We start from the raw sequence: 13,401 nt of genomic DNA, 5'->3' as shown, positions 1-13,401 counted from the left end.
GTTTATAGTTAGATTTTTTTGTGTTTTATTTCTTTCGTTTTATATTGATGTGGTGGATCCTGTATTTATCTTCAATTCTAAAATATCTTTACTGTGTAAAGGGATTAACAAACAGATAAAGATAAATGACCAAGTACAGAATTGAAGTGTATCTGTAATGGAATTTTAGCACTTTTATCAGAAGGAAATACAACCTTTCTATCCTTCTAGAAAACATACAAGCTTGTTAACTACTAAAAGATGATGAACAAAAACTTTGTGTTAAGAAATCCATGTCATGTCGTTTCTGTGATACTGGGATGTTTCAAAATTAAAAAAATCTCTGTAGTTCCTGGCTCATTGTCCATGCGAGTACTATGTGAATGTGTTCCATTTTCTTGTTAGAATAGAAAAATGACTAGCAACAACAAAACTGAACATTCATACTTTAATTGCAATAATGAGAACAGAATCCCCCCTTGTGGCACAACTGTGCCCTCTTGGGAGCTCTTGCACATAATTATCATCTCCAACACTTGGTTCAGTCCATTAGGGGTGGATAATGTATATTGGTAGTGGGTACATAGCTCATTTATAGCCATATACTACTGTCCCTTATATACCTTTATTCTTAGTTGTTCTATTTTTGGTCAGTTGGTCTGATATGTAATCCTCTAAACAAAATTTATTCTCACAAATTTAGAAAGTATACTTTAAAAGTCACCTTCATATGACAAAACTTTTTAAATTTTAGTATTAGTATTAGTAACTTCTGTTACTGTTGTATGCATTTCTGATTGGGAGATTTCCTGCCCATTTTTTTCTTGTCTCTATTAGGAATATTTGACCTCACTTTCTTTTCAGGTGATGAGGGTCACAATAGAAAGTAGAGGGAAATCATGCTAAATATTAACCAGGTATTAGCAGATTTATTGTTGATACTGCCACAAGAGAAGCCCTAGACATCAATATATGACCAAATAGGCTGATGATTTTCTGCCTTATTAGCAATTTACTGATGGGCGAATTGGTCTCTGATATTCAGAGAAATGATTGCATGAGTTGAAAATGATCGCCATTCAATACTGAGAACATAGAATCCTTGCAGGCACATGGTATCCATAATCAGGACCCAAAGCACTTCTATTTAAACAACAGGCAAGATCACATTGGGACCCTGGTCATGTGCCCAAATCTTAAGTGCCAAAATTTTAAGTGCAATGGAAATTAATCCAGGGAATTGGAACAGATTTGGACATGCAATTTTACTCTGCCACTCCCATCTCCTATTTTTGGACTGATTTATCCACCTGGTCTCCAACACGTCCTCTGCTGCTGCCATTCTGAACTAGTATTTTATCAAACCATCTCTTTGACTGAATCATCATATCTCACTCCTGAAACTCAGCAAGTTATGAAACCTCACTTCAACCCATATTACAGGACTGTTTGCCACATTGTTTAATGTATGCACATGGTTCGCAATTATCTGTAAAAATGTATTATTCACCCTGCTCTCTCTTTGTTGTCACTACTCTCTGTCCCCCCCAGTCTGATAACTCATTGTCTCTCTGCACCTTCACCCTCCTGATTTCTCTGTCTGTGCTGTGTCTGTGACATCCCACCCAACCCTGGCCCCCCACACAGCCTCCCTCCCTCTTCTATATACTCTCAACAAGACACTCCCTTCCCCCAACCTCATCCCAATTCACCCTACCCATAGGTTCTTACCCCCTCTCTCTTGCAGTCTATGGAATGCCCGATCTTTTGGCAATAAATTATTCTCCATACACAACCTTCTTCCCTCTGAATCTCTAAACTTTCTGTCTCCCACTGAAACTTGGCTTTCCTCCTCTGCTGCTGCTCTCTCCAAGGAGGCCTGCACTTTAAACATACCCCTAGACCTGGCAACAAAGTAGGGGGTGGTGTGGGTCTCCTTCTCTTACCTAACTACATACAGAGTCCTTCCTACCCCAACCTCTCTCATTTTCACCTGAAGTCCACTCTGTCCGACTCTTTAGCCCCTTACCCCTCGTTGTTGCTGTTGTCTACTGCCCCCTGGCCCAGTAACACAATTTTTGGATAACTTTGCCTCCTGGTTCCCACACATTCTTTCCCATGACCTGCTCACCCTTATCCTTGGTGACTTTATTGTTGCAGTGGATAAGCCCAACCTTTCTCCTCAGCCAAATTGCTCTCCATTACCTCTTTTTTTGGACTCGCACAGAACATCAATGGCCCCACACACATAGCGGGACACACTTTAGACCTGGTATTTTCAAAACTCTGCAACCTCACTCTCCTTTACAACTCACCATTTCCCCTTTCTGATCATAACCTTATCACCTTCAACCTATCGAACTCCTGCCCCCCTTTACCACACCCCAAACAACCTTTTCTCAAAACTGGCTTGCATCCCTAACCCCTGCTCCCTTCAAATTCACCACCCAGATAAATCTGCCACCCTGTTAAACCACTCTCTTTCCTTGGCTTTGGATAAAGTTGCCCCTGCCACCTTCCGATACCCCCACCCTGCCAACCCACGACCCTGGCACAACGATCATACCAGCAGCTACAAAAGACTGTTCGTGCAGCTGTGCGCAAGTGAAGAAAATTTGGCCTTAGCGCTGACTTCATTGACTACAAAGCAAAGCTACAAAGCTTTAACACTGAGCTCACTGTCACCAAGCAAAATTATTTCTCCGCAGTCATTTCCTCTCAAGCTTCCAATCCACCCAACCTCTTCCCGACAATTGACTCCCTCCTTGTCCCAAGGCAACTTCCTATCTGTTTGACCGCTCCTTTCAAGTTTCTTTCAATGGTAATTCCTCCTTGCCCCCACACCTTCCTGTTGGTGTTCCCTACAGGTTAGTCCTTGGACCAGTTCTCTTTTCTCTGTACACCTCCTTTCTCGGTAGTCTCATATCCCCCTTTGGCTTACAGTACCATCTATATGCAGATGATACTCAAATCTATCTGTCCACCCCTGACCTGTCTCCGCACTAAGCACGACTGTGCCAGAGTCCCGATCCTGCTGCCAGTAGTGTCCTGCTCCAAGTATGGAATCTCAGTGGGATGTTACATTACTAATGTCTCCAGACTCAGAGACAGGCCTCCACCTCAGCACAGTCAGTGGTTCCATTCCCCCCACATAGACAGGATAGGTCAGGTACACCTAACTGTGAAAAAGAACTAAGAACGAAAAACCAATCACTCCCAAAATGTCCAACAAGAGAAAGGTTGATGCAGAAAGGAGACAATTTATTGAAAGATGGGAAAGCCAATATATAAATTATATAATATATAATAATAATGTAATAGAAAAAATATAAATCTCTTCTACATCGTGGCCAGTATATAGTAATAGTACTAATTGTGACAGTAGATGTACAATTTTTGCAGACATCCAAAATACCGGAAACATCTATTGTGCACTACCATCTCTCTTGTGATGTCAGTAGCCCCAATAGACTTGGTGCTGTCACTCAGGTGGTACTCTATAGTAAGCTACATAAACGTTTGTGTTGGGAGATGAGCAAAGAGGGTTACTGATCTGGGATAGTCATCTGGAATCATTTAAAATATTTTTGTCAGGGTAAAAACTGTCCGGGAGTTATTTATTACCAAGGGCAAGTGCTTCCATGTTAACCGTCTGTGAGCCTTTACATTAATTCATGAACTTGGTGAGCGGCAAACAGTTTATCCCGATCACGTCATCCCTAATCATCTTGTTTTTTTTTCTATTGCTTAGTGCCTAACACGAAAACTGATGTATGCCGCATGGAATGGCTGCATTGCCAAATATGTCATATCACAGCTGCAGTGAATAAATCATTTAAGATTAAAAAAATCTATTTTATACATTTCTTTTAGGATATATATTTTCATCTTTTTTTAATATACTAAAGATTAATTACAGTTCTTCAGGGCAAACTTTTGAAATATGTATTCCATAAAAATCTGAGCAGAATAAAAAGAAATAGTTCTTTCCCAAAGGTTTTTATGTTAGATACCTAGTACTGTAATGGTAATAAAAAATTAGCACCCTACTGAATGTAATATTGTGCTATTGATTTCAGTGCAATTCTTGCAAAACTGCATACCGAGTGTTTTGAAGTACTCAGGGTTTAGCTGAACATCAAGTTAGTCTAGGAGAAAGCGATGCCTTTGCTATTGCTTTACGGGAAAGAAGGAGGGGAACACACCATTCCGCAAGCGCTCTCTGGAACAACTAGAAGAAATAAAACACAACAGTACTCATCCAAAGCTTGAATGTTGTTGATAATGGCATGAACTATGTGTAAAGGTTTTTATAGAGTCCCTTATGAACAATATTGGTTGTGATATTTGGTTGTGACTTCAAGGGATAAAGTGGAACTAAAATTAGCAATAGGCAGGTGTTTTACCTTCCTGATTGCCACCCAGTTGTCAACTTTGTCTGAGCTACAAATGCACAGTTCAGTGCTTATTGTTAGGGATACCCAGCAACCCCAGCTTTTCTTGCCCGGTGCCAGCACTAAATGAACTCCCACACACCTTAGCGTAAGTTGTATTATCCTGGAATGGGGGAAGAGAAGTGTATCAGCTGGGTTTAGTTCCACTTTATTGTACTATTTAGGTCTGTCATTACTTATTTATTTACTGGACACAAACTCATCTTTTATATTTTATATAAACATTCAAGATTTTTTGGGAAATTTAGGCTGTTCACACGTCAGATGATTTTTGCCCAATACAAGCTGTCGAAGTCGTCTCGGGCGAGAACCTGACATGTGTACATTGGTCATCTGACTTCGCTCATGGATGCATCCTGAGGGATTCATGAATGGTAGACTATGAATGACTGCAATAAAAGTGAAGGGAGGAGAGGACAGTGGGGTGCTGCTCATTTGTTCTCCCGCGCCCCAAAGAACAGAACAACGCTATATGTACAGTGCTCATTCGTACATCTTTCAGTTGTTTGTCACAGGAAATAATTGTGAAAGATTGTTATCAATGACAATAATTGAGCAGCCTTAGTTTTATTGGATATTTTACTGAAAATATAAGTTTTGTGTGACATACATACAGCTTTTATTATTCTAAAGATGCTTTGCTTTCAGAAATTGAAAAATGTCTTGGTGAATTGTAATGTGTATTTGTACCATGTGTGCACAGAAAAAACTAAAATTTGCTCTGGCTATGAAATGAAAGGGTTAAACATATGTTTGCTTTGAGAGGGGGTTAAAATATGTTTTCCATTCAGATACAGAGTCTAAAATAATAACTTAAATTTGCTAGTGTAACATTTTGTTATTTATGTCAATTTGCTGCAGTGACAGCATGAACCTGCCCTGATATTGTCATCTATGTTCCTGTGATTGCTAATACGTTACACCCACATTCCTGCCTGTGCATACTATAAACACTCTTGATTGCATTTGTCATATTCTCTGGAATTCACATGGAAAGCCTCCTGCACTTGCATTAATGGGATAATGAGGGTCAGTCACCTACTTAATGAAGTAATACACAAGTTTAAGTGATGAGCTGCATAGAAAATGTTCAGTCATAGTTAAAAATCCATTTATTAAATAAATTGATTAAATTAGGTCAAAACTTTTTTTGACCGCACAAAATAGATATTGGTACATTACAATCCACCATTGTCACTGTTACTGAAAGTAATAAAAAATGTTAAGCTTTCAGTTTACCCCCAGAACAGAAATACAAGGAAAAATAAGTAACATAAATTTATAGTACGTATGGTGCTCAGAGTTTAAGGTGTCTTGTAAGGGAAACTGTGTAAAAAAAAATCAATAAAAAATAAGTACAACCCTACTACTTCTTTAAGAACTACAGGGTAAGTAGATGCCAGGTGCTGCTAATCAAATCTATTTGATTAACTGATTATCAGCAAATGTAACCACCATTCTAAAAGCAGGTGTTTTAGCAGTTTGCTGGTCCAGAGCTTTCGCTTTCCTTTTCTCATGACTGTATGTGATTCATATTCTTATCAGTTGTCTATGTAATGTATTTATGATATGCACACTGCAACTATAACATTATTGAGTAGATGTGGTTTCATTTACACATATCATCACAACCCTTATGATCAATAGCTGAAACAATATCAAGCAATAGCAGTGAATTTTAGCACATGGCAAGTTTTCAAACATGTAGAAAAGCCTTTTAAACTGTTTAGTGATTGTCTTTCCTTCATGGTATGGATGACAAAACTTGCAAATAGCTTCAGGCTTAGCAAAGGAATAGGGATTTGAGGACCACCATTGTAGGTGGCGATTGTTGCTATATGAAATATATTATCTAATAAGGGCATACTGTTTGAGAGCTCCCTTTATCAGTCTTATTCCTGTTATAGTGAAGTATGTATGCATGGCACCAGACCACTTTTAAACTTCTAGTTATAAAATGGCTGTGGTCATCATAGGGTTCATCTTTTTTTATTCACTTTTTAGATGATCAGTCAACAGTGTTTTACATTTGTACACATTATGAATATAATACTGTATAATGATTGGTATGTCAGAAATTGCTCTCATCACTCGGACTTTACAAGCATGCACAATTTTGTGGCTGTGTAGTGAAAACATCCTTAAGTAATATAATTCCAGAAATGTGTGTTTTTGCAATAGCCATCTCAAAGATAATTATAGATTTTCATCTGTTCATTTTTCTGCAGTACAGTTCCTAATTGATTTTCATAGGCCAGTGAACCTTAAATTATTTTCGAAATGGTACATAATGGAAAAATTGCAAGAGGAACAGTGTCTACCCTAATGTGTTTATTAAATCCACTGTGACATCAGGTGTTTTCACTGAACAATAAATTGCAAAATGAAAAAAGACAGCTATAAAAAAACAATGAGAAGCTCTAATTAGTCTCAAACATGCTTGATAAAGATATAAAAAATACTGTTTATGATTTATATGGGTAAAAGTTTAACTCTGTGTTTAGCCAGAACATTGAACTCTATATTATCAATAAAGATGACAAGACTAGTAAAAAAAAAGAAATCATTCCTATATTTTTTAGAGACTCCAATTATATTTTATAAAAATATATGTAGCAGCAAATATAAGATTCCTCATTAGGACCATGACAGGTGAGCATAGCCTTGAGTTTACAGTGGACAGATCTTGTCTGTTAAAATTTTAATTCACTGTTGTCAACTACGAGACAAAGAATGAGAGTTTCCTTTCTGTTCCCATTGCTGTATTAAACCAATCATGGCTAATAACATGAAAATGAGATGACCTCACTGATATTACTGTTTTTCCTGCCACCATAGGCCTCAACAAGTCAACAAAAAACTACCACTACCCTAGGTCTGTTTATTTGTTCTGTAATGCATCAGATTTGTTAGTACTTGTATTTGTTTTTGTATTTGTTAGGTGGTCAAAAACAGGCCACAAATGTATTTTTTGCAGTATAGAATCTGTTAAAGTGGGTGCTGTTCTGGCCATGGCCAAGACATCTTACATGCCAGGGTAGCTCTTCAGAAACATTTTATACCACCAGTTTCAGCACATGTGCAATGCAGGGGGCATAAGAAAATTTGCCCAGGTGAAGAGCAGCCACAATATTGATCCCATTGTTAATAGTCATTTTAGAGGTAGCAAAGGGAAAGCAAGTGAGCCATTTGTTTTTGCGTGTTGGAAAGCAACTCACCCAAGGTGTGAGTTCTTTCACCCAGGCTGACTCTGCATGGTGTTTGCATGTTCTTACTGTGCTTCTGTGACTCCCCCAACCCCCAGGTACTCTAGTTTCTTCCCACATTCCAAAAACATGTGGTTAGATTATTGGCTGCCCACTAAATTGACCTTAGACTGCGGTAATGATTTCTGACTGTGGTAGGACATTAGATGGTGAACCCCTTTGAGGGACAGCTAGTGACGTGACTATGAACTTTGTAAAGCACTGCGTAATATTTCAGCGCTATATGAATACAAGGTAATAATAATAGATGGAGGATTGCTTGGCAGCGCCTGTGTTAACACATGCGGCAAACAGCTTTGGCAGGTTTAGGGCTGTGGAGGACTGTCATTGGATGATTTTCCCTTGCGCAAAATATCCATCCTCAGAACTGAGCTCAGAATCATTTCAAACTCCAAATCTCAACCAAAGCTTGAAATAGCTGTAATCCAGGTCCAAATCAGCCCTCATGGGAAACCATCAGACTGCCACAACTTACTACTAACAACATGGTGGCCACATCCCGTCCATCTGAACCAAAACTTGGCCTGTGTCAACCAAGACTATTATTTGGAGTAGTCAGAAGGACGCTTTTATATCACCAGCAAGTTGAAAAGCATAGTAGGTAACGAAGAGCCCAGATAGAGAGCTTTAACCTCGTACTATATTTCTTGGGCCACGCTACTTTGTGTTACTGATCTGTCTAGTCATAGTCTGAAAAAAGTACATTGCATTTTTGATTCATATTTAGGCATCTATCTGTGCCCTTCTTAGCGTCAACAACAACACTATATATTTTCCTAAAAATTTGGTTTCATCCTTGCAATTGGGCCAAGTCCTTTCAATCATTTCCACTGCTGGGAGTTTGCTACCCTCCAGCGCCATGATGGTCATCATTGTTTACTTCTTTAACTTGGCCACCTGTCTCCCCATTACAAGTTACAGCTATACCATACACTTGTCCTTCTGGGCTCTCTCTTTAATAGTATTAGCGGTTCATCTACCTGTAAAATTTTCGTATACTGTAAATTGCCTAACATTAATCTTTGAAATATGCAATTACAATTTCAGCACTGGTAATACTAGTTACTGCAATTATATCAAATAAATCACAAAGGAATCTGGAAGGTGAACAACATAGCTAAATGCACGGGTAGAGATATGTAAAAGGGTGGTGTGGTGACTTAGAGACTTGGCAGAAATAACAGCAGTAGAATTCTGGTGACTCAGGTAGTCTTGGAGGCATATGTTCAAAAACCGTCACACAAAAGACTGAATGGATTGCTTATTCATTTGGTGCAGGCTTCTATATTTAGATAAACCTGCCATAAAGGTGTCAAGTAAGGATGAAAAATTGTAAACAAAAATATTGATTTGTTTTTAGGATCTTCACATGGAAGAATAATGCTGTTTGTAGATAGGACATTTTCACACAATAACATTGTTCTGTACAGCATTTTTTTTTATTATTAAGAAAAACATTTTGGTTTGTTCTTTAAAATGTCAGGTAGAAAATCAAAGCTGGTATTGGAAATACAAAATAATTTTGTCATATGCAAGAGTTGATCTGCTCCTATGCCCAGGGCTAGGTGACGTGGAAGGATCAATTCACTAAAATGGAGGTTATATTAACTACATGTTTTTTTTTATCATGTGATAATTTTCTCAAAGATATTTAGAAGTTTATAACAGACCTTTGTTGTTGAACATAATAGAGCTTTTATAAACTGTCCCCTTAGGCAAACTATGATTTATTTTTATCTCGCCCTGTTCTACACAACACAGACCTCAGCAGGTAGTTCCCTTGATTTATTGGGATGTTAGAAGTCAGACCCACCTGTTATGATTTAATATTTATATAATGTGTGTGTGAAATATGTTCATTTCTGTAATGCATTCATGTTTGCCCTGGCTTTGTTTCCTTAAAATTGCTGTACGTTACAGAAAATGTCCATTATTCATTATTCCTGCTAGAAATGAATGAGCTCCTAAATTCATATAGTGAACTAACAATGCTCACTCTGCTACACTATAAAATTCAAGTCTTGTGTTGCATATGTGTTTATTTTATTTACTAATTTAGCTATCTTATGGATGCACATGTGTTCCTACACAGGTCAGTGTTTTATCCATGGATTCAAGCTTCTACCGGTGGAGACAAGGTTTACAAAAAGATTCTTCAATATGTCCCTCAGAGAAAACCCCTCTTCTGGCATCCGGAAAGACTCCAACATACAATTTGAATAAGCAACGAGTGGTCTTTGCAAATAACAAGAAATGGGAAAGTGATTGCAAAAGAGTTTCTAGATTTTATACTGGAAACAAAGTTCGAACAACAAAATACACCATTTTAACCTTTCTGCCTAGGAACCTATTTGAACAGTTTTACAGGTAAGAAATAAAGCATAATACGATGGGGTTGGGGTAGGGGGGCATAGACCACTATTGTGAGCTGAAATTGGCAGACAGAGGTTTCCCGAATGGTTAACCTGCCTTTTTCTGCACTATGTCTATGTGTAGAGGTGTCTATTTTGGTAGTGAAAAAGCTTTGCATTCTCATTTTGGGGTCTCCAGCAAGAGAACATTATCCATCACAATAGTAACATCACCATATCTTATTCCAGATTTTCTTAAGACTAGTAGTAAGAGGCAGCAGTGCATTAGATGTCACACTGCAGATGTACAGATATGAGGCTGTAGGCCCAGTCTTTCCAAAAGGGTGCATTTCTCAGGGTACAGCTTTGTCCCAATTAAATGTTCAGCATAAAATAGAAAATCTTACTATACATTTGAATGTAGTTTTATTCCAAAGGTCAGCATGAATATAGTGGGATATTTGCCTGGTCTCTGTGTAAATCGTCAAATAAAAGTTCCACAAGGCATCAAGCACATTAGAAATGTAATATAAAATGTTTAAAAAACACTGTTCTGTCTAAAAGCCTAGACTGAATAGTATAATTGAAGGACAATGAATTCAAATGTGCATCAATATATTTTACAAATCCTATAATGTCAAGATATTGGTTTATTAACTAAAAGTGTAATAAAAGTTGGGCAATAGAAAAAATAAAGGCTTAAAAACACAGGAAAAGGAGAGATATGCATTCATTTTTTAGATCAGTCCACAATTTAATAAAGTTGAATTCAGATAGGTGGTGGGGGGTCTTTTGGCCCAATCACCTGTCCTGAATGTACTTGTAAGTGCAAGTAACACACAAGAGGGTGAATTGCTGCTGTTCTTCACTGTCCAATCACAGGCACTAATCACAACAGTAAAGTCCCCATCCTGGCTGTGTAAACTGATCAGACTGTGTAAATCATAGTGCTCTGTAGTAAGAATTAAACTACTTATAAGGCAAATGTGTAAGATGAACAAATGTATCTACTTATTTAATAATTGCAACTGGTTACTGTTTTATCTTTACAGGTCTGCAAACTTATATTTTCTTTTTCTTGCTATCTTGAACTGGATGCCACAAATTGAGGTGTTTCATAAGGAGATAACCATGGTACCCTTGGTCATAGTTCTTCTGATTATTGCAGTTAAAGACGGCATTGAAGACTACAAAAGATATCGAAATGATAGAAAGATTAATTCCCAAAGAACAAGTATATACAATAAGTAAGTTGAACAATGTTGTCATAACTTTTTTTTTTAAAAAATATATATACTTTTGTAAAATTTACAAAAGTCTAAAAGTTTGCTACATGGAACAAAAGACTGTTATAGACTACTTGCATTGAGCTGTAGACTGTAGGACTATTTACATGTATTAAAAAAAACTGCAAGGCTTCTTTTGTTTCCCAGTTGACATGGCAGTAAGTTCTCCACCATATTAAAGCCATTCAAATCTTTCTAGTCAATATTTAAATTAATTACCCTATTCCAAAAACACAGGTTTCCCTAAAAACAGCTTAGCATACATGTTAGCACTGCAGGTCGTGCCGGCGCCTCTGCTCCTAATTGCAGGCACGGGCGCCGGGTCCTATCTTTCAGGTAACCCACTACCTATGTTCCATGCCTGTGTTTCCTTCATGCTGAGACTTGCTCTGGTGTTTGAGCTGGCGTGGGTGTGTCTCTCTTAATCTATGAGGTAACACATACACGCCCTCTGTTTTCTACAGCCTATGGCTGGTTTCCTGCAGGTATTTAAAGGCACCTCCTACTACAGGAAGTTGCCTGAGCAATCTCTGGTTTACCCTGTGTAACTCTCAGTGCTAAGGTGTTTTCTCTGTTTTGCTTTGGTGTGTACCGGACCTTGCTTACGTTTTCGGACTTTGCCTGTTTGCTGCCTGACCCTGACCTCGGATTATGTTTTTGGACTTTGCCTGATTGCCGCCTGACCCTGATCTGGGATCCTTGTCTCTGGACTTCTTGGCCACGCAAGCCCCTCGGTGCTTGCACCGGGTTTCCTGACTCCTGTGGTCAGCTGCCACTGGCCTGGGGATTGCTCTGGAGTGGCACCTGGCAGCTACCCAGCAGCCCAAGCCTATCCTCACCATCAGAGGCTCTAGCGAAGACCTGGTAGCGGCTTAGTCACGCCCCTCTGGAGCATACCCAGTCAGTGGCACAGTGGGTCCACACCCGCTTGCATAACAATACATGACTAGTGATTGCAGTATAAAAGAAATGGCTTAAAAGCATATAAGGAAATATGTTTAGCAATATCATTCATGCCAACATGTAACTCCATAGTCAGTCTCTGTACCTTTTTCCCTTACCTCTTGTCCAAGACAAATGCAGAGAATGTCCTCAGCTGTACCTAAAATACAAGGCCTTGGCTATAACATTTTAGCTGTAAATGCACATTAAAGTATACATAAAATAATTGTTTACACATAAATCTGTATTAAAGCACTGCAAATATTAACAAAAAGGGGGCACATAAGTTTTCTATATCCCTTCCCCTCTCTCCTCCCCTCCCATCAATGTAAAGGTATTCTAAATGTGAATAGAACATTGAGGAGTTAAACCTTATTGTCTTATTGGGTCCTGTTCTTGCAAAAACTTATTAAAATTCCATTGCCTTTGGAATGATTTTCTCTCACTACCTGTTATGTCTACAGCACAGAAAGTAAAGTTAAATCTGCCCAGCAGAATATACGCAGCCTAAAGTAGTCCGATAGGTGTTTACCTACACTTGAAGGGATATGCTACTTACAATAGAAAGAGACCAGAGCAAGGAACTCCAGTGAGGACATTTTAGTCTTGGAGTCATTCAGAACTGTAAAAAAACAAAAACAAGACGACATAATTTACTAGAACTGGTTGTAAGGCTGAATGTATTAAACAATCTATTTTTGATTTACCTACACACTACTAATGCTGATCCTCCGCTGACATAGCAGCCTGGAAGACTTAAGGGATATAGAAGAGATCAGCATCACCTGGAGTTTTAAGTACAAAATCTATAAAACTAGCACATGCTTTACCCTTCTCCTAGATAAAATTTTCATCACAGGAGGTGCTTTTGTCCATAATCAATAACTGTAAAAAAAAAAAATACTTTAGATTTGGGACCTGTGTCAGTTATCACATTATAAGACCCTTTTTGGTACTCAACAACTGTCATCAAGATAATCACTTATCTTTGCAGTAATTTCTTTGCTTTACAGGTATACTAAAATTATATATTCACAACTTGATTGGATTTTTATAATCAAGTCTGCAAATAATGCCAGGAAACCGACTGTAAAAGTGATTATGATAGGCACATATGCTGCTC

General features: G+C 38.2%; 1 protein-coding gene and 1 long non-coding RNA gene across 7 annotated transcripts in view; one reads left to right on the top strand and one right to left on the bottom strand.

The window, feature by feature from the left end:
* ATP10B (ATPase phospholipid transporting 10B (putative)) overlaps positions 1–13,401 on the top strand; it is a 239,451-nt gene that overhangs the window by 139,870 nt on the left and 86,180 nt on the right. For 3 of the 4 annotated variants that reach the window (XM_072400705.1, XM_072400704.1, XM_072400703.1), the window contains 2 exons: positions 9,792–10,066; positions 11,103–11,297. In XM_072400705.1, coding sequence (XP_072256806.1) covers positions 9,807–10,066; positions 11,103–11,297 — 455 coding nt within the window. In that variant the 5' untranslated portion in view covers positions 9,792–9,806. Of the gene's footprint in view, positions 1–9,206; positions 10,067–11,102; positions 11,298–13,401 lie in introns of those variants that run through there. The other variant, XM_072400706.1, reaches the window with a different exon arrangement.
* Positions 10,683–13,401, bottom strand: part of LOC140323540 (uncharacterized) — a 32,239-nt gene continuing 29,520 nt past the window's right edge. For 2 of the 3 annotated variants that reach the window (XR_011919395.1, XR_011919396.1), the window contains 3 exons: positions 12,838–12,900; positions 12,398–12,438; positions 10,683–11,237 (listed from right to left, as the gene is read on the bottom strand). This is a non-coding gene — a long non-coding RNA (uncharacterized lncRNA). Of the gene's footprint in view, positions 11,238–12,384; positions 12,439–12,837; positions 12,901–13,401 lie in introns of all 3 variants that reach the window. The other variant, XR_011919397.1, reaches the window with a different exon arrangement.

Source organism: Pyxicephalus adspersus, chromosome 2 (genome assembly GCF_032062135.1).
Source record: "Pyxicephalus adspersus chromosome 2, UCB_Pads_2.0, whole genome shotgun sequence".
Lineage (NCBI taxonomy): Eukaryota > Metazoa > Chordata > Amphibia > Anura > Pyxicephalidae > Pyxicephalus > Pyxicephalus adspersus.
This window is presented reverse-complemented; position numbering and strand designations above follow the sequence as displayed.